Consider the following 24,896-nt stretch of genomic DNA (forward strand, 5'->3'; position numbering starts at 1 on the left):
GGCCACAAAGATGTCCTAACAAGCTAGTCCATCCAATTACCTCTCCCAGTGCCTTTTAAAATGTTATTGTATCTGGCTTAACCGCTTGCTCTGGCAGCTCATTCCATCCTCGGAGTGGAGTTTCTCCCCCGGATCCCTTTCAAATCTTCCCCCTCTCACTTTGAAAGTTTATATTAGAGTCATATATAAAAGAATATTTCGAGCTTTTTGCACCACAGTGGCAACTTTGCTGGCATCCAATTTCAAGTGACTTAATTTTTTTTAAAAAATGGCTCAATTAGGAAGTATTTGGAGAACGCAACATGCATGGGACAGAAGCTGATAGCTCGCCAGCGCTGTGCCTTTAAGACCGGCAGGGGGTGGAGTCTGATGCGCTGTAACCGCTACATCTGTTGAAAGTGACCAGAACCGACTTTGTTCAGCACCTGTGTGCAGGCGGCGGGTGCGAAGCAGTGAGTTCCTTCAGATCGCGGTCAGAATAAAACAGCAGCGCCTGTAACAGACGGCGGCAGCGGCTAGATACACAGATAGCTTAGTAATTTAAATTATTTTTATTCCTTCTCCAGTCTAATAAGAAGCTGGCGACGATGATGCGCGGCGCCACATCGAGTTGCCTTTTCATTTTTATCTGCTCCATGGCTGCTCTTTGCGAGAGCAGCTCGAATTCGGGTAGGTCATGTCAAATGTGCATTGGGGAGTAAGTCGTGTGAGGGAGGGAAAGTATTGAGCGGGGGGGGGGGGAGGTGAAGTAAGAGTTATACTAAACTTTATTTAAGTGTATTTATTTTTAATATTGCCAATTGTGTTTTTGATTTTACTTCGACCAAGATATTTTGTTTTCAAGAGCAGGGAATCCGCCAGGCGTAAAGTTTCATTAATCTTCTTGCAGTGATTACTGCGGTTCGCATAGCAACTGTGGAGTGACTCAAATCACCCAGGGCGCTCCGCAACCGTGCCGTCTTCCTCCAGTTCTGACATGTCTAGATCCCTGCCAACTCTTGTGTGCCATGTAGTTTTGTTTCTGTCTCCTTATAAAAATATCTATTATCTCAGCAAAGTTCGCAATATAGACGGAAAAACCTGCGCAATGAAATGGCAGCGACGCCTCGTAAATCACTGGCTTTGCACGATGTTTTTCTTGGTCGCTGCCACAGAGGATTGCCCTCTCGAAACCCCTGGTCCGATTCGATTTTTCTGCATTAATCCGATTTCCCATAAATAATTAGTTCATTAGTAATCACCCAGTGGCTTACAGCGCCTTGACGTTGGAAATCAAAATCTCGCAAACGAGTTTGTTGTATCAAGCGGGCACTGTTTGAACATATGCGTATCATTGCCCGTCGGGTTCTTGCTGCCGGCCCTGTAAATCATCGGATCTTTTCTTTATAGGTATATATTATTTGGCCATTGCTAATGAGCTAACCACGTTTACTTACTTTGGCTTTTGCTTATACAACTTGGAGAAGGGAATAATTAAGTTCCATTTCAGCCGCATAGAATTCTTTTTAACTTGATGTAGCTGTCGGTATTGTAAATGTATCAGCGTCAGAATCAGGGTTAATATCACCGCCAATTAGTCGCGAAATTTGTTAACCTAGCAGCAGCAGTACATCGCAATACCTGATACTATAGGAAAAAACGGAATTACAGTAAGTATATGTAAGTAACTATGTATATCAAATAGTTAAGTGGTACAAAAATATAAACTTAAAATAGAATTTCGATTAGCAACTGGTCTAGTTCGATATTAACTGTACTGTAATCTTGTTCCATTCAGGTTTCTGAAAACCCTTCATTTACAGATTTGTAGCCCGTTCTAGAATTGATCTCAACCTTTCAATGCTGAAACAGTGAGAAGAGCAGTAGTGTAGTGCAGTGCATTCCTACAGGAGGCCGCCATCCTTGCTGGTCACGAATGGGACAAGAAGTACTGTAATGATTTATCTAAAACCATGGCGACTGCAATGCCGGTACACATGCCGTGACTGACTTGCTTTTAACGGTGCTTGACTTAGAACAGTTGCTATCCTAGCGGTTTGCTCTGCTTTGATCTTGGCCTGGGTTTGCATTCCGCTGAGGCATGAAACTACCTGACTCTGTTAGATGGTATTTGGGTTGCTAGCTGTTGCTGAGGTAGTTTGTGGCGGTTGTTCAGGAGGCTCTTCCGTGGGCTGGTGTGTGAAATGAGAAGTATGTTTTCCTTGGTGTGAAGAGGGGTCCTCAGTTGGTCCACGTGCTTTGAAATGACCAATGAATAAAAAAGGGGGAACAAGTCGGATACAGGAGATTGAATTTTGAAGTTTTATTTTAAAGACAGAAGTTCTTTGGTGATGACCAGTTGCCTGGTAGTTACAACACCATCACTATTCAAACTCTGGTTACAGCCAATAATGGCTAGAGAGTACTTGGATCAGTAGAACTGATCTTAAAACCACATGAAATCTGCAGATTCTGGAAATCCGAGCAACACACACAAAATGCTGGAGGAACTCAGCAGGGCAGGCAGCAGCTATGGAAAAGAGTACAGTTGGCATTTCAGGCTGAGACCCTTCTGCAGGACTCGGCCTGAAACGTCAACTGTACTTTTTTCCATAGATGCTACCTGGCCTGCTGAGTTCCTCCAGCATTTTGTGTGTGTTGTTAAGACCACATGGTTTGTGTTGACGGGGTAAGACTGTTGTCCATTGCTATTCAATGAAGTATGCTAGGATATACATATGTTAGAGGAGAATAGTCTTTCATGTATTGTTTCTGCAATGATTTACCTGCACTTACCCTATCGAGGATCAACTTTATACTATCCTTACATACCGTATGTAGAGTTATTACTTGGAGTAGACCAAACATAATATCAAATAAAGATCTTGATCTTTTTAATTGAGAGTTATGATCTTAAATCTGGTGTGCTTCATGATTTTTTACAAATTTTTTTTTTACAAGCATTTACTCCCTGGTTTCATACCACAGCAAAGTTGCTAGTTTCTTCCATTGCGGTTGGATTCTTGATTTGCGTTATGCTCAAATGCAACAATATAAGACCACATCACCAAATCACAATCTCAATGTAACCCAAGTGTTGGGATATTCTGTAATTAGTTGTATCATGTACTTGCTATTTACGGTCATTGGGTTCTACCTCCTGTATGCTCAAGGAAATTATAGTAATTTCCTTTATAGGTCACATCTCATACTTAGTGTATAAAGTTTCATGATGTGATTGTGTAAATTAGGATGGATAATCTTAGTTCTATTTTAAGCGGTGGTACTATTTTGTCATGGATTTCATTCTGATTACATGTGGCATTATTTATTTATTGAGATACAGCAAGGAGTAAACCTTTTCAGCACTTTGAGCTGAGCCGCCCAACTTAATCCGAGCCTAATCACGGGACAATTTATAATATCCAGGTAACCTACCAAGATGGGAGGAAATCGGAACACCCAGAGGAAACCTGTGCGGTTACAGAAAGAACACACAAACTCCTTACAGGCAGTGGTGGGAATTGAACCCTGGTCATCTATACTGTAAAGCATTGTGCTAACCACTACACTACTGTTTTGATAGGGATTAAATGTAAGGTGCAGCTTGTCCTGTCTTCTATCTTCTGCTGAATTAAAACTTTGAAAGGATTTCATTTGGATCAACACACAAAATGCTTGAGGAACTCAGTGGGTCAAGTGGCATCTATGGGGGAATGGGAATAAACAGTTGATGTTTTGGGCTGAGATCTTTCATCAGAACTGGAAATAAAGAAGGAGGTATGGGTGATGAGTAGGTCATGAGTGTAGGGGAGGTGAAAGAAAAGGGGTAAAAGGGCTAGAAAGATCAGGGAAATCAAGGATGGAAGCACAGAAGGTGATGGTTACTGTATTTTAGAGAAATTGATGCAGACTGCATCAGATTGGACTACCAGGAGTTGTTTCTTTAATCTGTGTCTAGCCTCAGCTTGGTAGTAGAAGAGGCCATGGAGAGACATGTCAGTGTGGGAATGGGAAGTGAAATTAAAATGGCTGGACACTGGAAGATCCTGGCTGTTAGGCGGATGGAGTGATCCCCTAATCTGATTTGGGTTTTACCAATGTAGAGGAGGCCATATGGGATACAATAAATGACACCAATAGATTCACATGTGAAGTGCTGCATCACCTGAGTGATCCTGAGTGATGGTGAGGAAGGAAGTGTAGGGGTTGGTGTGACACTTTGGTCTGTTGCAGGGATAAGTGCTTGGAAGCAGATCAGATGGGAGCAGTGATCAAACAAGGGACTCACGTAGACAGCAATTCCCTACAGAAAGAGGTGATGGGAAGATATACCTGGTGATGGAATCGCATTGGATCTAGTGGAGGTTGCAGAGAAAGTTAAGTTGGATGCAGAAGCTTGTGTAGTTGAAGGTGAGGAAAAGGGAACCCCGTCCCTTTTATGTTAGGTGTTATTGGGTGAGGAGAGCAGGCATGTGGAAACGGAGGAGTTGCGGGTGAGGGCTGCTTTGTGAGCAGTGGAGGAGAACCCTCATTTTCTGAAAAGACGGGGACATATTGGATATCTTACAATGGAAAACAACATCATGAGAACAGATGGGATGGAGATAGAGTAACTGAGAAGGGAATAGCATCCTTGCAAGTGACAGGATAGACAGAGGTGTTGTCATAGTAACTGTGGAATTGAAATTGATAGGAGCGGGAAGTTTAGAATTCCAAAAGGGCCCTAATTTGAACAATCACCAGAAGTAATCAGTGGCTCATTCACAGACATAAGTGGAGTCAGAGCCATTATCCATGACTAGAGGTTTCCTTCAAAGGCCTTATTCTCTTTTCTTAAACACCCGTTGACAATAGGAAATGGTTTTATGATCAGCTAATACTTTTCAAAAAGGAAATTGATTTCAAAATCTAAATAGTGTTGTACAACAATTGAAAAAGTGTGTAATGTGTATGTTAAGCCATATGAACACATCAAAACATGATATTCAGAAATTTGTTCATACAGCAAACACTTGACTCTGCTTCATCATCTACTGTGACTCAACTAATGACTCAGTCACATTCATCTAGTCCACCACAACTATTGCCGTTTTTGATTAGCAAATGAATAATTTGAAAATGACTTCACCTACTTTATGTCAGAAGAATCTCTGGAGTTCTCTGCCATGGGGGGTTGTGCAGGCCAGTTGGTCGGCTGTATCTAACGATCCACACACTGAGGGATAGGGGAATTGGCTTGGAAGAATGGATGAAACCTGGGGCAAAGGAACCATGTTTGTGTTGAATGGTACAGCAGGCTTTAGACCAAGTGTCCTACTCCTGCTCTTGGAGTTGAGGCCGCTTCATTGGCTATATTTAAGAGGAAGTTAGATGTGGCCCTTGTGGCTAAAGGGATCGGGGGTATGGAGAGAAAGCAGGTACAGGGTTCTGAGTTGGATAATCAGCCATGATCGTACTGAATGGCGGTGCAGGCTCAAAGGGCCAAATGGCCTACTCCTGCACCTATTTTCTATGTTTCAATGTTAATGTTCTTGGGCTAGTGGTGGTCAGCAGTTTCGAACATGCATATTTTTTTCTTAAACTTTTTCAAATTTTGATGTCTGTGCAATAATGAGGACAAGTTTTGCCCAACAGAACTGCCAATGGGATCATGTTTTTGCTGATGTAACAGTCATCAAAGATCTTCATAAAAGTACTTTTTGCTCATAATACTTGAAGGACTGACCAATGTCACAGAGGAGAGCAAGCTTCCTGTCATGAATTACGTCAGACCCAAATTAAGAAGGTGACAGAAGGTTTGGTTATAAGGGCCTCTCACCTAGTAACACACAACTAATGGGAAGGTTTGGAACCTGTAAACAGCAATTGTACATTGGAATTAAAGTCATCTGGACTGTAATGTTAATCCCAGTTACATGTTTAATAGCCTTACTATATCTCTGCTGAGAGTAATTAAACTGTTAAGGTCTACCTTCAAGTCTTAATGATGCAGTTGAATGGATTACCTCAGTGCTCTTGTTTTGTGTTTACACTCATTGATTGATTTCTGCTCTCCAGTGTCTTAGGACCTTGGCGAAGGAAGTTTGATTGGAGCCAGGTTTGGACAGGTGTATGTTTTAGTCAAACTAATAACAGGGTCTTGCAAAATCCAACGTAGATAAATGAACAGCTTGTGTTTGTACACCACTTTTCACGACCCCAGGTTGGCCCTCAAGTGTTTTACAGCAAATAATGTACCTTTGAAGTGGTAGTTAATTCACACACACACACACAGAGCAAGCTTCCTCGAATGGCAACGTGATAATGAATAATCCTTTTTCTTAGAGAAGTGTTGGCCAAGTGATTAAATACCGGCCCGGGCACGAGAGTGAATATCTTAAGTGGAGGATAGGGTATTTTATGTCATCCTTGAGGACAGACAAGTCTCAAGGTAATTGACTACTCGTCCACCCCTGCTGATCAGTGCTGCATTTCCAAAGTGCACCACTGAAATCTCTTTCCAAATGTGTACTCGGATCTCTGGAGTGAGACTTGAACATTATATCCTTCTGATTTAGAAATGACAGCGACAAACCATTTTCCTGCTGCTGCTGTCCCCTTCCTTAAAAAGAACGTCTATAAATATGCATTGCATGCATCTTCAGTTACTGCTTATAATCAGGGGTCTCTGCCCAAAGCATCAACTGTTTATTCCCCTCCATCACTGCTGCCTGACCTGCTGAATTTTGCCAACAGTGTGTGTGTGTGTGTGTGTGTGTGTGTGTGTGTGTGTGTGTGTGTGTGTGTGTGACCATGTTTGGCTGGAAGGTGACTTTTTTTGCCCCTTGAATGCAGTTTTGATATTTAGGTGTCACTGGGAGAACAGGTGGAGCAAGTGGCAAAACTATGGCAGATACCCGTATACGACTATCAGGTGTTTTAATGTATAGGTATTCACTTTGGTAGGAAATGTGGCATATTACGTAAGTGATGTTAAATTGCAATCAGCCTTCACTGAAACCTATAAGTAGCTAAGGAGACAAATGGTATGTTGGCCTTCATAGCAAGAGGATTGGTGTACAGGATCGTCCTACAGTACTGTGCAAAACTCTTAGGCACATATATAGCTAGGGTGCCCAAGACTTTTGCACAGTACTCTTATTTGACAACATGGAGAGGAGAGAGAGAGTTTGTCAATCTGGTGGGAGCAAAGGATGTTGGAAATGGTGAGGGTGGAGTGCTGTGGGAGGGGTGTGGGACAGGTGGCAGAGGAGGAGTGCTAGACACCAGGCAAGGACATTTGATTCTAAACAATTGGTTTATTGATCATTACAGAATGTCCCTCTGGTGCTTCCTGCTCCCTCCCCGCTCCGTCCCCACTTTCCCAACCATGATTCCCCTCTCACTGTCCCCTTCCCATTATCAGTCCACAATAGAGACCCATATCAGAATTGGATTTACCATTACTCACATATGTCATGAAATTTGTTTTTTTTGTGGCAGCAGTACAGAGCAATACAAAAATTATTACAGTACTGTGCAAAAGTCTTAAACTCCCTAGCTGTATATATATTATATATGTGGCCAAGACTTTCGCACAGTACTCCATTACATTTTTACAAAACTTAGAGTGATACGTGATGTGACGTTTATTCTTTCGCAGATAAGGAGACAAACTTCATAAACCGAATGCAATGAAAGATTGGCCTGGAATAGTGGGACAGCCCTATTAGGCAAGATTAGTGAGCACAAATTCAGTCAACTTAGAGTTTAGAATAACGGGCGGTGGGGGGGGGGGGGATCTCAGTAAAGCTTAGCAAATCCTGGCAGTGATGGACAGACTGGATTTGGCTGGAAGGGAGGTTCTTTGTCTCATGTTATAGGGTAAGAGGTCTTAGGGAAGAAATATCTTCACTCAGAGGATGGTGAACCTGCGCCGTTTGTTTAGAAAAAGATAAATTTGCTTGGCATCGAAGGCATACGGGAGCATGGGTGAATGAACAGGAATGTAATATTCAGGTAGATGCTTACTGTGATTGTGTGGATGGTGGAGCAGGATTGAAGAGCTGATGGTCTTATTCTTATTTTCTGTGTTTCTAAGTTGGCCATGTAGTTGACCTGGGAAGATGATGATGAGCTACAGTATTCAAAGCGAAATGCCAGTTTTGACAATTCTGTTTAGCTGTTAGATTTAACCGTGGCCACATTGCTGGACCTCCAAATGGAAAAATCAATTATGCTGGTTTAGAACTGGAGTTGCATGCAGACCAGATAGGGAATGAAGCAGTCTGTGTTATCTTCCACTACCAACTGTGTTTCCAGGTGTGAAAAAATGAATTCAATCTCCTGGTGGGATTTCAGCCCCAACTTTTGGGTAATAAGTCCAGGTCACTCTGTGTTGCATTCAGTGATGTTGCTTCTGCACATTGAAACCTAGAACATTTGTCCGCTAACATAACCACTACACCGCAAAACAAAATGCAGCGGTGGTTCAGTTTTGGATGGAAGGTGGTGCTACAGCCACCAGTGTATATTTGTTAAACTAGCTCTCCAGGAACTGACCATAATGCATCATTGTGTCTTCTGGCTCTTAAAGTGTTAAGTACCAATCCCTACACTCTGCTCACCTTTCGTTTGGGGCGGATATATTGTGTGGCACTTCCTCAAGCAACTCATCATCCAAAGGTGTTGTCAATTACGTATAACATTTATAGAACATAGAACATTACAGCTCAGTATGGCCAATGATGTTGTGCTGACCTTTTAACCTTCTCCAAGATCAATCTACCCCTTTCCTTCACCCTTCCCTGCATAATCCTCCTATTTTATAGAACATATTTGAGTTTTGAAGTTGAATATGAACTAGTTATCACAAAAGTTGAAGGGATAAGTGACCAAAGCGCAAATGCTATTTCCTTATTTATTCCACAGGGCTACATCAATAGATACCGATTTGAAGTACCCCAAAGAAACTGCTTTAGTATTTGTAAAGACAAGCGATTCTGCAGATGCTGGAAATCTTGGTCAACACACACAAAATACTGGAGGAACTCAGTAAGTAAGGCAGCATCTATGGAGGGCAACAGACTGCTCAGGCCACAACCCTTCATCAGGATGATGTCAGCCCGAAACATTGACTGTTTATTTCCCTCCATAGATGCTGCCTGACTTGCTGAGATCCTCCAGTATTTTGTGTGTGTTACTTTGGTATTCGTCGTGGGTTGATTTGCTGGTGACATTGGACTTCATAAAATGAAAATCAGCTGAAGTCAGTCTCCAGGAGATTTTTAGCACTAGACTGAGGGTTTTTGGATTCTGTCATTTTGAATGTGGCATGCCAGTTGTTCTGCAAGACCTTTTAACACCCTCTGATCACCAGCAGAAAACCAGATCTAAAGCAGGTAAGGTCCATTTTGGTAGCTGTTAACACTAAGCTGCTGAGAACAACTACTTGGTCATTGAGGCTGGGAGTTTTTTTTCTAAACATGCCTGGTTTAGCAGCTACCTAGTTAAAATCGCTGAGCTGGCAGAGTCATGAGAGAGTTTATTTTTCTTCATTTGTGTGTGCATAGACACACAGAAAAGGGATGAGATTGACAGAACTGGTTTTGGTCAAAACAAAGGTTGGTGTTATGTATTCAGAATTGTTTGGATCCGTGCTGTGCATATGTCAATTCATGCCCGGATTTGGACGTTGTTTATTTGACAACTGCTTTGCAAATTTCCAATGCTCTTCTTTAAATATTTATTCCTGTAATTCAAAAAGGAAAATGTTTAATTATGCAAGTTTTCCACCTCATACTTAGCGAGCAGATTTATGGTCGTGTTAAATCTCTGTTATATGTGAAGGGATTATAGCCTGGAAATTCATTGCTGGTTAATAGCCCTTTATAAGAGCATCTGCACATTGTACTCTGCCACTAATACTCAGTCCCACTGACATCCATGGAATGATTTTGAGGCAAAGAACAATATGCTGATACTTTTTTTTGCGGATCCAGTCTAATCAGAAACATTTTTTTTTAAAAGATCAAAATTAAAGCAGCTGCTGGAAATTTGAACTAAAAAGCAAAAATGTTGGAAATGTTCAGCTAGCTGGGGGAGGTGGGGAAATTAGCCAAGTGGAATCAGAGTTAATATTTTGGGTCAATGGTGATTATGGATAGTGGTCTCCTGCAGGCAAGCGTCACAATTTGGGAATGAAACTTGAAACTTTCCTCACAGATGTTGCCTGGCTCCTACTGTGCGGAAATTTGTTGGGCAGTTGTATTAGGGGAGATTGTGTCACTGATGTGACAATCCATGGAGTTCTTCAAAAGAGTTTTTGGTGGCTGCTCTTAATTGGGGAATGCATTAACTTAGTGACCAGATGGGTATTTGAATGAAATAATTAACTATTAGGAGCCCGGGGTTCTCTCTGCTGAACTTGCCTGGCCCACGGAATGTTTCCAGCAATTTTTGTTTTTGTTTCACATTTCCAACATCTGCAGTTTTTTTTTGTTGCCTTTTCCATCCCTGGACTATTTCTGATGCAACTTTAGTTTCCCTCTTGCCACAAATGTTGGGCTTTCTGAACATTCTCCTTTTATTTTCTTTCCACTAACTGTTGTCTCTGTCTGTTTCCGCAAGATATGCTCCTCTTAGTGTCACCCTATCTGCATTTCCTTTTGCCAAGATAGCTGAACTCAACAGGCTTTCATTCCTTCCCTGTATCAACATGACTGTATCATTCATCATCTCTATGTCTACACCCTTCCTTCTTGATCGCTTTCCCTGCTCTGCAAGTTGAAACATGCTCATTTTCTTAATATTCCATTTTCTGAAGAATGTCACAGAATGCGATTTTTGTTTAGCACCAGGTCTAGTTGCTGGGTTAAATGTAGGGGATGGCTCGTAAAATTTCTGGTGGGCCTCACATCATCTGGAGTGAAGTCCTTCAGCCTGAACCACTCCACTGAAATCTCATTTCTAATTTTGCTTTGCTGTGCATGTTATGTTTTGTAACTTACAAACATAAAACTAATTGAAAGGAAAACAACGGAGCTGGGAATGAGAGTCTAACTTCATTGTTCACTTTAAGTGAGGCAGATACGTATGACATGGCAGCGTAATGATGCGTGCCATTTACGTACTTTTACATATAAACCTCAATGCATTAAGTATGTAAGCAACAGAATGCTTAATCAAGCAATATATCTACAATATTACTTAAATATTATTGAAATATTAAATACCCAAACAGTGCACATCTCTGTGTCATTAGCCCCCACTCCTGCCCCCAGTGTGACTCTGTTGGCTCCGACTCAGCCAATGACGCAGCACCCAGACGCATTTCCATGTTTTGATAGCTGCATGTAACTTTTGAAAAGCAAAAATATAACTTCTGAATGGTTAACATGGTAGTGGGAGTGAAGAGGTTGGGTGGAAGAAGTCTCCCAAATAGGCCCTCAAAGGTGTTTTATCAGAGCTTTGAAGTTAAACAAAGCAATTCAAGCACTGGAAACGTAACAGTCAAGATATTACCTGTTTGTACCCTGGTTCTGGAAGAATACCGACTGCTTGCATTTTGAAAGTGACGTTCACATTGTATCTTCCAGTTCACGGTAGTCCAGAGTTGAAGAGATTTGGAGCAGGGGAACAGGCTCTTGGCCCGCTGGGTCTGTGCTGACTATCAGCCACTTGTTTACACCTATCTTGCATTAATACCATTATTTTATCTCCTCATATTCTCATCAACTCCACCCAGATTCTACCACTTGCCTACACACTGGGAACAGTTTACAGAGGCTAAGTAACTTCCTCTAGAATTGGTAACTATGCAGATTTATGTAGAGAATTTGTCTTTATAATAGGGTGGAAATTTATTCAAGTGAAGGATCTATTAGTGATCTATATGTGCCATTTTGTTGGTGTTACTGTCCCAGTTTGCTCCTTCCTGATAGCTTTTGAGCATTGTTGTGATTATCAAGGGCATGGCGGTTAGTGCGACGCTGTTACAGCTTGGGGCATCAGAGTTCTGCCACTCACTGTAAGAAAGTTTGTATGTTCCTCCTGTGTGCACATGGGTTTCCTCTGGGTGCTCTGGTTTCCTCCCACAGTCAAAAGACAGACCAGTTGGTAGATTAATTGGTCATTGTGAATTGTCCTGTGATTAGGCAGGGGTTAAATAGGCGGGTTGCTGCGGCTCGTTGGACTGGAAGAGTCAGTTCCACTCTGAATCTCCAAATCAAAGTACAAACTAAAGCAGATTTAGAAAGTAACTTTATTTTGAGTGGAGGCAAACAATCTATTATAATGTTAGGATCTCTTTCTTATGCTTAATCCATGAATACAGTTCACTGACAGCCTTTAAACTTCATCTATATAGTGTAGACAGGAAAACAAATCAAACAAATTGGCAATACTGTTTTAAAAAAAAATCTGAGATAAGACTGTAAATACTGAAATGAAGATTGACAGTCCAGGTACTATAACCAAGTCATTCAGGACACTGTGTACCTCTGAGCATTAAAGAGAGACCTCCATTCCTGTTCAGTCTTTCATATCCCCTTCAGAGCGTCCAGAAGCTCTGCAATCAGAAGTAACTTTGAAGTGAAGCCAGTAATGTAGGAAACAAACATAGCATGCCACAAGCTCAAGTAAGGAACAATACAGTGATGAATTTGTTTAGATATGTAGATTTCAGCAGTAGATATTAACCAGGACACTGGGTCATCTCCTCCATGGGTCTTTAAGTTGGTGCCCTGGGATATTTTGAGTCAGAAAGAACAAAGGAGGCTTGGAGTTAATGTCCTATCTGTAAGATGGCAATTCTGACTAGTACAGCTTTCCCTTACCACTGGGGATTTGAGCCCATTTCTCAAGTGGGATTGGAGTCCAGTCTCTCTCAACTCCAGAGTCAGAAAGCAGCCAACTGATTTGAAATGTTCTTTTAAATGCAAATGTGATGATTTGCCTGATGCTTATAACTACTGGTCCTTGGAGAAATGCTTTATTTTGCATTTTTTGAAGCTTGATGGGACAAAAAGAATTTGAAAGCTGTATTTTTTTTCTCTTCAGCTGACAGTATAATTTATGCCTTGTGTGTTGTCTGAACCTTTGAACCTGTGATGCTGCAGAAAGAAAGCTTTTCTTTGTACCTGTACCTCACCATACTCCTGCACATGACAATAAAATCAACTTGAAGTAGTTGGAATGTGTGAGGTTGTTGGAAGGAATATCAATGTGTTTCCCTGGCTGTTTTAGTAGCTGTCAAATAAAGAAATACAAATACATTAGATTCCAGTTAATGGGGCCATCGGGGCAGCCACTTATTTGGTGCAATTCTTAAAGAACAGAATCTAATTGAGAAAATAACTGAGATTCCCTTTATTTATTTGGGACACTCTGCCACTTAATTGGGACAGGAGACTGTTGTAGAACAGTTTCTAACTAGCGTCAGTCACATGCACTTGTGTAGCTGTTAGACACTACACCATGCTTCGAGTAAACAGGTTTTAAATAGAGTCAGTTGTATGTGTTTGTGTTCAAAAAGCAGTGATTTTTTTGTCACTGATAGTTGGTGAGAAAGAAGCAGTAAGACAATTTAGAACCGTTTTGCTCACTGTGGTTTCAAGCATTCGGGCCTGGAGATGCTAGAAACGACCCGGAGTAAGTTTGAAACAGTTTCACTAGCTCAACAAGTTAGGAACTACAAAGAATTTGAAGGTATTGATAATCCTTTTGAACGGTACAATGACAATGAAGATTTGGAGGATGCAATCGTTGACAGCATTGCTTGAAAGGAGTCGATTATCTGCACTTGGTATCAGAGCTGATTCTTGTTCATTTACAGTCAAAAAATGTGACATGGATGTATTCCTGTCGATACGTATTAGAAGTTAATACTACTACCACTACTAGTAGTAGTATTTCTAGTAACACAGTTTTATTGTATTGAAGTCTGCACACCAGCTGTTTCTGTGTCCCTACTGCTCCAGAGTCAGCAGATCCAGAATTGGCCTCTGCAGTCCTCAACAATCATACTGTTGCTCCGGAGGACTCTTCTTCCCTCCTGATCTTCACAAGCGAAGAACCAGCCATCATCATCATCAGTAGTATTGGTAGTATTCTAATTTGTTTTGTATTTCATTTAACTTTATAATTTTGGTACTCAGTTTCTCTTCTATACCTTTTTAACTATTTCAATGAAACTTCAGCAAATTGGGGCAGCCGCTTAATTGGGCCAAAATGTACTGGTCCTGATGTGTCCCAAGTAAACAGAATCCACTGTACATTTTTTTTCATATGATTTGGCTCACCCTCTATTAACATCCCTTTTGAGTTAGTGAGTCAGGCTTTCATTGCAAATTATATAGTGGAAAAATGATGTAATTTTGTTATAAAAAGGGACGTTTCTCAGTTGGGCAGGTTTCCAAGCAAGCCAAAAGATGGAAGAAGCCAAAAAAAATGTAGAGTTACTGGCATGTCTTTGTTATGAGTTTGAGGCAATTCGGTATATCACCAAGAACTCTTATACATTTCTACAGATGTACAATGGAATGCATTCTGACATTGCATTACAGCCTGGTATGGAAGTTCCAGTGCATAGGATCAGAAGAGGCTGCAGAGGGTTATAGCCAAACACAAACACAACTCTCCCCACCATCGAGGACATCTTCAAGAGGTGGTGCCACAAGAAGATGACATTAAGGACCCTCACCATCTGGGACATGCCCTCTTCACATTACTGCCATCAGGGAGGAGATTTAGGAGCCTGGAGGCCCGAACTTAATGATTTAGTAACATTTTCTTCCCCTCTAACATTAGATTTCTGAACGGCCCATGAACACTATCTCATCATTTGTTTTCTCTTGGCACTATGCATTTATTTTTGTAATTAATAGATTTTTATGAGGGGTATAGATAGGGTAAATGCATGCAGACTTTTGGGTGAGGCTAGAACTAGAGGTCATAGGGTTAATGTGAAAGGTGAAATAGTTCAGAGGGATCTGTTTGGTGGAAATGGGCTGGGTGTAGGTAGATGGAACCAGTTGGTGGTGGGGGGGGGGGAGTTTCATCTGTGGCTTTCAGTGGTTTGTTGAATCTATCTGGTTTTTGAATGGACACATTTAAAATTAAAACCAGTAGAAACTTAGAGACTTAAATTTTCTTTAATCCTTTAAAAAAAATTTTAGATGTTAAACAAGATATTACTTCTGTTTTGATACATTGTTACCCACTTCCTAAAACAACTTTTTTTAAAAAGCCAAATTGCGCATCTTGCTAAATGTGTTCCCACTATTGTTTGAACTTCAAGTGAACATCAAAAAGTTACATAGTTTTACTGTTTGATGCAAAGCACTGATCAGAATCAGGTTTATTATCACTGTCTTGTATGACATGAAATTTGTTGTTTTGTGGCAATTACAAAATAAATAGTGCAAAGATAAGGAGTAATGAGGTAGTGTTTATGGACCGTTCAGAAATCTGATGACAGAGGGGAAGAAACTATTTCTGAATCATTGAGTGTGGGTATTAAAGCTCCCTCTGTCCTCCTCCCTGATGGTAGTAATGAGAAGAAGGCATGTCCTGTATGGTGAGGGTCCTTCACGATGGACACCGCCTTCTTGAGATACCATCTTTTGAAGATGTTCTTGATGTTCCCTTGATAGAGCTGGCTGTGACTACGGCCCTCTTGTAATCCTTTGCATTGGAGACTCTATGCCAGGCTGTGATGCAACCAGTCAGAATGCTCTCCACTATACATCTGTAGAAACTTGCAAGAGTCTTTGGCAATATAGCAAACTTGGCTGCTGGCATGCCAAGGCCAATTTGACAACACCTCTCTGTTACACAGATTATTCATTAGTAATAGTAATCAGTTGGGCACAGAGAGAATCTGGGTTTATGACAAGTACCTTTTATTATCTCAGCTGAAGAGCTCGTTAATTTATGCATTAGAATACCTGCGTGCACACCTATTAAATTTCCCAGACTCTCCATGAACAGTCAAAGAAGAGGAAAGGTAATACCTGGGAAAGTAGTCTACACTACGATGTGGGGTCCTCCATGTTCGCGATGGTTATGATTTTGGCTGATGTATGCAGCAGAGCTAAATTTCCAGTGTTGGTTAAACATCAGCCAGAACACCAGCGATAATGTTTTAACATTCTCAAATATTAATCTGTGAATTCTAGTTTTTTTTTCAAAGCCTTACAGAGCCAGCAGACGTATTGATAAGTGGATGAAAAGAAAATGAATTTAATCACATTACTGATGACTTCAGACACAAACATTACTTTCCCTAGAATAATCAAAAAGGAATGTCCAAGTGGTACATTTTCATCTATTAATTCTTTTAATATTTTATTTCACTTGTGGGAATACATGATGCAGATGGTTCAATCAGCATTGCTGCTGATTTCTTAATTCACAAAATGAATCCATATGTTTGCAGAACTTTTTTCTGTAACTACTCATCTATGGTTAACTTATCTTTCTAAAGCGACATGATCTTTAATGTGGTTTTTTTAAGGATGCATTTATGGTATTTCCAGAAATTCTGTGAAGATTTTCTGTAGCATTGTTTATATAGCGATTTAATCTCCAGGTGAAAACTGCATTTGTTTCATGAATATCATTTATCTGGGGTAGAGGTCACCACCAGTTATTACCATTAATAACTACGAGCAAGATGTTGTTCATCACTTCACATACCTGGGGTCCTTCATCAGTGACGGCCTCTCCTTGGATGCAGAAATCGACAAGTGCATCGGGGAAGACTGCAACAAGATCAATAAGATTAGGCAGATTAATAGTTTGGCATGGACTAGATGGGCTGCAGGACCTGTTTCTGGGCCTTGACTTTGTGACTCTATAAAACACTTGTCTGCCTCACCACACGAGGCTGGGAGAACTCGAACCTCTCAGTCAAAACAAAAATGGCAGTGTCACCAGCACCCTGTCATAGAGTATCAGGACCTGGACTATTAGCGGTGCCCTAAGCAGGAGAAAAGGCTCATCACCTTACATTTAAGGTGCCTTTGTAACTTCTATACAGCAGTATCCAACAATGATGGAAATGAATAGTGCATTTTGGTGGTCCTGCTTACAGCTTGGTCAAGGGAAAGAGGTTAATGCAGCTCTCAGAGCATTGTTTTGAACTGCAGCTTAAATCACGGGTTCAAATCCTGGTTGGGAAGGCAATCTGAGTCACGAGTAGAAAAATGCCACCAACGAGCATCCAATTGTCACTTGTTTTTTTTATATAGTGGTGCATAAACCTAGCAGCTGTGTTTCACTTCATTGGTGGTATTCTTGTGCTGTCAAATTGCTTGTAAATCACAATGTAAGTCCTGAAGTCATGGGTAATATTTATCTAAAAGCAAGGTATTTGTTCATGATTTATGATTAAGTAGGATACGGTGTTTCTTTAAGGAGTGCACAGTAAAAATGTTAATCAAGCCAGTACGGGAAAAAAAATAGTACAGCATGGTTCAGTGATATTTCATGCACAGGAGAAAGTTTGCTGTCTGAAATATTAAAGCAAGGAGAGTGATTATTTAACTTCTGAGCGTGCTTGAAGTAGAACTTCAAAGGAGGTTCCATCTCTGGAATTCAGTTAATGTAAACATATGAACTATTGTTTCTAAAATCTTTGAACGAGGAACTTGTATTTGTCTTTTATCTTTCCTCTCTGGTTTCTCATTTGGGTGGGAACCTTGATACTTTGCCAGCCTGTGCTATTAACTTTAATCAGTTTACATAAACAGTACTTGGCAGTGGTGCATGTTTGTGCTGCTGTGACCCTACTGGGTAGAATTCCCAGCCCTTGGCAGGGATGTTGTGCTGCTTGTGGGACCTGACTACACGACCTAGGACCTGACTCCATGCGCTTGGCACAGGGCCAGATATTTATTGTTCTCATTATTTTCATACAAATAGATTTAGGCCACTTAGCCTATTGGGTCTATGGTTCTTGGAGCAGTCCCAACAGGCCTATTTTCCCCTATTGATTTCCCTGTAACCTGTTCTCTGTCACATGCCCATTAACTACCCCCTGATTCTCCCATCATTAAAGGCAATTTAATCTATCATTAGAGTTAATTTACAACAAACTTGTCTTTGGGATGTAGGAGAAAACAAGAGCACCCGTGGGAAACTCACGCGGTCAGAAGAGGAGAATGCAGACTCCACGAAGGCTGTGCCTCTGAAGCTCTGTATTGTGATAATGTGCAGGGTGAGCCAGGGTCAGCCCATGCTAGACTAGCTCAGAACCTTTTGCAGATTGGAATCGTTTGCTTAATGTTACTGCAGAGCTTTTCTGCTCCTGATTAATATTGTCCAAAAAGTTGTCTCAAGCCAGATTTGACATTGTATGTGGTGATGGCGATGTCAGGTCAGGTTGAGTGTAGATTAACCTTGGCCAGGTTGGGTTTTAATTTGGGACTTGAGCAGACCTCTACTTGTTGAAATGGAAAGGAACTTGTCTGTTAAGTTCAGTAAAATTATGGTGGTGTATCAGTTAGTGTGCTGCTATTACAGCTTGGGGGGGTCAAAGTTCAGAGTTCAGTTCCAGCATCCTCTGTAAGCAAGTTTGAATGTTTCTTCCCATTTACACATGGCTTTCCTCCGGGTGCTCTGGTTTCGTCCCACAGTTCAATCACATATCAGTTAGAAGGTTAATTGGTCAGTGTAAATTGTCTTGTGATTAGGCTAAGGTTAGATTGGGGGGTTGCTGGGTGGTGTGACTTGAAGGGCCAATAGGACCCGTTCCGTGCTGTATCTCTAAATAAATTAAAATTTCTCAGCATTTTCATTACTGTTGACTTGATCTAGTATTTAACTGTACAGATTTATGTAATAGTGAGACATGTATAGATCACAATAATCCTAAATTCAAGCTTGTGTTGAGAACTCAAGCTCAGTGAGAAGAGTCTAAGAAGGCAAACGATGTTTAGGTTGACTATGACTTCGAGAGGAAGGATAAGCTAGCTGCTATAGCTTGCTCCTATCTGATGCCTCTGGATGCACAAATTGGTATTTTCTGTTGATACTCTCATGGGTTTCCAAGTCATTTAGCTGCCTAATGGAAGGCTCAAGTTATCTTTACTGAGTTAATGCAGTGACATTTATCTTGAAGATAAACAGTCCATCCTGGAAGATGAATCTGCTTAATTGTCCTGAAGATTGTTATCATAGAACTGTTTAAAGAATGGTGAAACAACAATGACTTCATCATGTTACAAATTGATTTATAAAAATCCACCATTTTCACGCAATAAATCCTGCTGAAGATGACCCAATATAAAATTACAGGTTTTGAGGTTTGCCTGATTAATTATTGGACTTTTGGAATGTCTTGACTGAAATGTCGATTGTATGTATGTCTTCACAATCTGCTGCCACTGAGTTTCTCCAGAAGCTTATTTTCCTTTTTGTTCCAGTATCCAACATCTCCAGTCTCCTGTGTCTCCATTTATTCCTGTAAGCTGACACACAAGAACTTGTCATTGGACATTTTCTTTTCCAATTCTATTGTGGCACGTGCATGATCCAAGTACTGTAATGCTCCTGTACCACCGCAGGGACTGCTGTCAAGCTTCAGGGAAGGTGCGGAAGGGATGGATAGGATGAGGCCAGGGTTACTTCGGGGATAAGGTGTAAAGGAGGTTTCTAGTCAATGTGTTAATGTAGATAGTCAAGGAGAGAGAGCATCCCATGTCTTTTCCATCCCTTCCCAACAGCTTAATATATTCCTTTTCACTTTCCTGGTTATCCCAAGGGATCTCTGACCTGAAGCATTAACTCTGTTTCTTCTTCCACAGATGCTGCCTGACACGTTAAATGTTTCCAGCACTTTCTGTTTTATTCCCGTAAAGGGTAATTCATAGGCTATGTAGCAGCTGATATGGCTGTGATAGGTTCTATACAAATGTAAGTTAGCCTTTCCTTCAACTGTTGTATAGATTTCATTGTTATTAAAAGAGAAATGAAATACTGACAATTGAAAGAACCCTGTCATTTAATTTCCGCCATCTGTTTTTTTTAACAGATTACTTAACAGAGACCAACAACTTATGCGGATGTGGAAGGAGTTTGTTATTATAATACAAAATTCCATTCAAAATGCTATTTCACTTACAAAATGCTTTAACATCTTCTAACCAACCTTCTTGTTTTTAAGCCGCAGGCCAATAATCTATTGTTTGGTAGTAAAATGATACACTTTGAAGGTACAGTCCTCTTCCCTTTTATCATGACACAATGATAAAGCCTTACCATTTGTGAGTCATTGACACAAACACTCGCTATTTTTTAAAATTATTTTTCACTCTTTGGGAGAGGTAAGTCCCTTGTTAAGTGGCTTGAAGACTAGTTTGTAGCTGTCCAGCCAAAAAAAATCACCAGGCATTTGGTTAAAATGGCCCATGAGAATTTAGTAGAAATCTTTCTTTTTTACTGTCATCCCACGGCATTTGATACTAATCTATCCCTCTTGAGCAGTTCGGAAGGACACTCATCTGAAACCAGCAAGTCTTTTTCAGTATCTGTTGGGGCATATTTTGATCCTTGGCAACTTGCACACCAAAAGCCACTATGATTTTCCTGTAAGTCAACCTGATGGGAAGGCTGGTTCCCAAGACCTTCCTCTTGCAACTTAGCTTGTCCATAACTTTGCATTCTGCTACAACGCAGTACCAGGTTTGGGCCAGAGGCTAATTGGTGACTTGTGGAAATTAGGATTTAAAATTACCCCAGTTTCATAATTGAGGTCTAGGTGGTCTTTTTTTTTTGCCTCCTGTCTGTTCTATCCCTACCTCCTTGTTTAATCTGTTTGGTCTCATCAGAATGGTGTCTGTAAACTGCAGTTTCTATAGTGCACCAACAGTGAAGGTCGCTTTTGTAGGAAGCAGGGAATTCCATTTTCCCCCTTCCTGAGAGTTGTGCTTGTAATCGGTGTGGCCACCCAGTTAGAGAGCTCCAATGTCGTGTATTTAATATTTCAGTAGTTGAGTAATATTGTATGTATATTGTCTGATTAAGCATTCTTGTTTAAATAATTCACTGCAGGATATACGTAAAAATAGGTGAATTGCATATGTTGCGACACAACCGCGTGATATGTGCGTGTCTTGCTAAAATAAAAAAACTAACTAAGACCCGTTCTCCTGGGCCTCTCATCTTTTCCTTTAATTTAGTTTTTACATTTTGAAGTCACAGAACATAAACAGTATAATAAAAGAGCTTCAATAGATGACTAAGATATATGCACTTCTGCAGCCTGTGTTGGTTGCCTCTAAAAGAACAATGTTGCTTGTAACCATGGAAAAGTCGGACATGCAGGGAAAAATAATAAAATCCAGGAAACAATGCAAAGTGTGCCCTAGAATTACAGTGAACTAAAATTGCCACTATGACATTTTAGTAAATTGGCAGGAATTCTTTAAAGCATTTATTTAAAAATATTGTTTCCATGTACAGATTTAAATCTGAACACCAAGAATAAAGCTAGATGTAAAAACAAATAGAACCTTTCGTGCCTATCAGATAGAAACTGGTTCAAATCAATGTTCATCACTTTAAAAACTAGGCCGCTTTGGGGGGGAGAAAAGATGGGGCTGAGGTCTTCAGAAGCATCATTTCAGACTGTGCTGGATACAAAATCTGGAACTGATTTTAGCTACCACATTATAAAGCACACCTTACTTTCAGTTAAAAATGCTTTATGTTTTGCATCTGCTAGGCCAGCATGGCAGTTAGCGTAATACTATTACAGTGCCAGGTTCAATTCCTCGCCGGTCTGTGAGGACTTCATACGCTTTCCCTGAAACTGCATGGGTTTGCTCCAGTTCTCCCCCCCCCCCCACCCCCACAATCCAAAGCGTAGGCGTTAATTGGTCACATGGATGTAATTGGGCGTGCAGGCTCCTTGGACTGGAAGGGCCTGGAACTGTGCTGTATCTCTAAGTAAGTAACTAAATAAAAAAATAATGTTTACTGTGTATATATAAATTAGGATTAGCCAGGAGGAGAGCCATTAGTTCTGGTTGAACTGATGTAGATTGTTTTCTCCACCTGTTTGATCTGTGCACATCGCCACATCCTGAGCAAATACTTTTTTTTAGAACTTGCTTTCCTTGATCTCTATAAAGGAAATTAAGGTGAAAGCATATTTATGGCCTCTTGCTGGTATCAGCAAGTTTCAAAATAACTCAATGTTTCTTGACAATTACACTCAAGAGATTTACTAATTCTCTTTAGGATTGAATGTCACACAATGTTCAAAGTTTCTTGGTTAAAATGAGCCTGGATGGTTGTCAGGATTTGTTTCTGTGGCAGTGTTAACAGTTTCAAGGAGTAAAAATTGAATTTAAAATTTGATTGGTGTATGATTTGTATTGACTTTGTTGCACAAGGTTTTAAAATGACTTAATTATGTAATTCTACCACATCTCGCACCATGTTGTGCAGTTGATTTCTCTGGCCTGCAAAACACACATCGATTGATCATAACAATTATAATGCACATAAATGTCTGAGAGTTACATTGCACGATCACGAATGCCTATCATGTTCCATCAATGAGGCACATTTACTGACGCCAGCTAAATTGATGGATGCCGGAAACCTCACTGAAGTTGACTAATCCAATGCTTGCCTTATAGTCAGGATATAAATATGTGATAAAATCAGAATTGAACAAGTAGCTGGGATCTTTGAGGTCAGGCGGTTTTACATTGATAATTCTAAACATTGCAAAGTCAGACGCCGCCATCTTAAGGTTCCCAAATGGCCTGCTGTAACAATTTAAACATCTTGTGGTTAACATAAAAAAGCAATCATCCAGTCATAAGCTTCCCTTGGCCTGTGGGTGGTAGAACTAAAGCAATTAATGTAAAATATATACAGTATACTAAACTGATTAATATGGACAGAAAGATGAAGCCCTTGATTTCAAACAACCAAGTTTTTATAAATGGATAATATTTACACTTTGAGTGGGATAAAGAAATTATGTCTAACTTTAAATGTATATCATTTTAAAAAATCCTTTATTATAGTAGTCACTATACTTCACGGTTGTTATGCATTGGTTGAAAGCATTTTGGAATGTCCTGTGGTCTTAACAATTTCTATGAATATGTAAGTACTGCTAAAAATACTTGTCCTGAGTAGATTAATCAAGCAAAACAAAGTTCAAAACGTGGATCCAGGGAATTTCAAGATATGAATCTTTGAAACAATTTGAGATTCAGAATTCCAAGAGCCGTGGGAGCATTGCTAAAATACCTCATGTTCTGCAGTGTGTAGGGTATCATAATGTTCTCCAATTTACAATTTATCTTTCTGTTTGTAATTTACTTTTGATGTGATGAGCAGAGGTAAATTGTGAACTAGAATGCGGAAAAAGATTCCTAATAAGAGAATGTAAGTTTTAGATTGACCTCTGCACTCCAGCCCATGCAGTTAGTGCCATTGTGAATCAGGAAGATGGACATTTGGATTTCCCTACAGCGTAACCATCCACATGCAGCTTCATAGCAAACAAGATAATTAGATAAACACCACATGTGGCCCATTTAAGTTTTTTCATATGATGGTCAAATAATTTGTATCAGAGACCCAACAGCTGACTGTAAACCATAAAAACTTCCATCTGCATCAGTGGCATACCTTCATTTGAAGGAGTGAGATGATTTTCAATAATGATTTCATGTTGCCGTTAGTTTTGTTTAATGAGTTTTGCAGAAAAAAAACATTCCACTTAAAGTGAAAATAAAAATAGAAGCTTGTAATTAGATGTTCAAGGGAATTTTATAACACTAATACTCAGCTACATAGCAGATGTGTGGCTAAGGAGTAGGTTTTAAGGAGGAAAGCAAGAAATTAATTAATTTCTGAAGAGTCCTTGGTAGTTGAATCCATAGTTCCAAAAGAAGGTGGAATAAAAATCAAAGATGCTTGAGACCAGAATTCAAAGAGATGCTTTGGATATGAAGTTCAATTTTTTTTAATAGGTAACACAATTATGTTTATTTTAAATAATGGTAACAACAACTTGTCAAATAGAGATTATTAAAATCATAGAGCAGGACAGAAACCGACCTTCAGCTTATTTTCTTCATGCCATGTCACGTACCCTCCTATACTCATCCCATTTACCAGCACTTAGACCATAAGAAACAGGAGCAGAAGTAGGCCATTCAGCCCATCGAGTCTGCTCTGCCATTCAGCCATGGGCTGATCCAATTCTTCCAGTCATCCCCACTCCCCTGCCTTCTCCCCATACCCTGGCTAATCAAGAACCTATCTATCTCTGCCTTAAATGCACCCAATGACTTGGCCTCCATGGCCACTCATGGAAACAAATTCCACAGATTTACCACCCTCTGACTAAAGTAATTTCTCCGCATGTCAGTTCTAAATGGACATCCTTCAATCCTGAAGTCATGCCCTCTTGTTCTAGACTCCCTACCATAGGAAATAATCTTTGTCGGATCTAATCTGTTCAGGCCTTTTAACATTCAGAATGTTTCTATGAGATCCCCCTCATTCTCCTGAACTCCAGGGAATACAGCTCATATGGTAACTTGGTCCGTATTTTTCAGTTCCTTGGCAGTTCGAGTGTTTGTTCAGATACTTTTTTAATATTGTGATTGTACCTGTGACTGCTACCTTCTCAGAGAGTGCATTCCAGATTGTAACTATGCTCTGGGTAGGAACAAAACCATGATCTCCGTGCTCTTATGTTCTATGCACTGGTTAATGAAGGCCAGCATCCCAGAAGTCTTCATCACCTTTATCTCTCTGTGTTGCCACCTTTAGCGATTGATGGACTTGTACACCAAGGTAGTTCTGTTCTTTGGTGCACCACTTGGCCCTTCTATTCGTGGTGTATTTCCTACCCTCATCATCAATCTTGGACATATTCAGGCTTAAATCCTATCTTC

The 24,896-nt window shown here is 40.3% G+C and overlaps 1 protein-coding gene across 1 annotated transcript in view; it reads left to right on the plus strand.

The window, feature by feature from the left end:
• The first annotated feature begins 427 nt into the window (after positions 1-427).
• LOC132384915 (protein HEG-like) overlaps positions 428-24,896 on the plus strand; it is a 65,633-nt gene continuing 41,164 nt past the window's right edge. The window contains exons 1-2 of the mRNA XM_059956546.1: positions 428-472; positions 567-669. Coding sequence (XP_059812529.1) covers positions 588-669 — 82 coding nt within the window. The 5' untranslated portion in view covers positions 428-472; positions 567-587. The remainder of the gene's footprint in view (positions 473-566; positions 670-24,896) is intronic.

The sequence above is a fragment of the Hypanus sabinus genome, chromosome X1 (genome assembly GCF_030144855.1).
Source record: "Hypanus sabinus isolate sHypSab1 chromosome X1, sHypSab1.hap1, whole genome shotgun sequence".
Taxonomy (NCBI): Eukaryota; Metazoa; Chordata; class Chondrichthyes; order Myliobatiformes; family Dasyatidae; genus Hypanus; species Hypanus sabinus.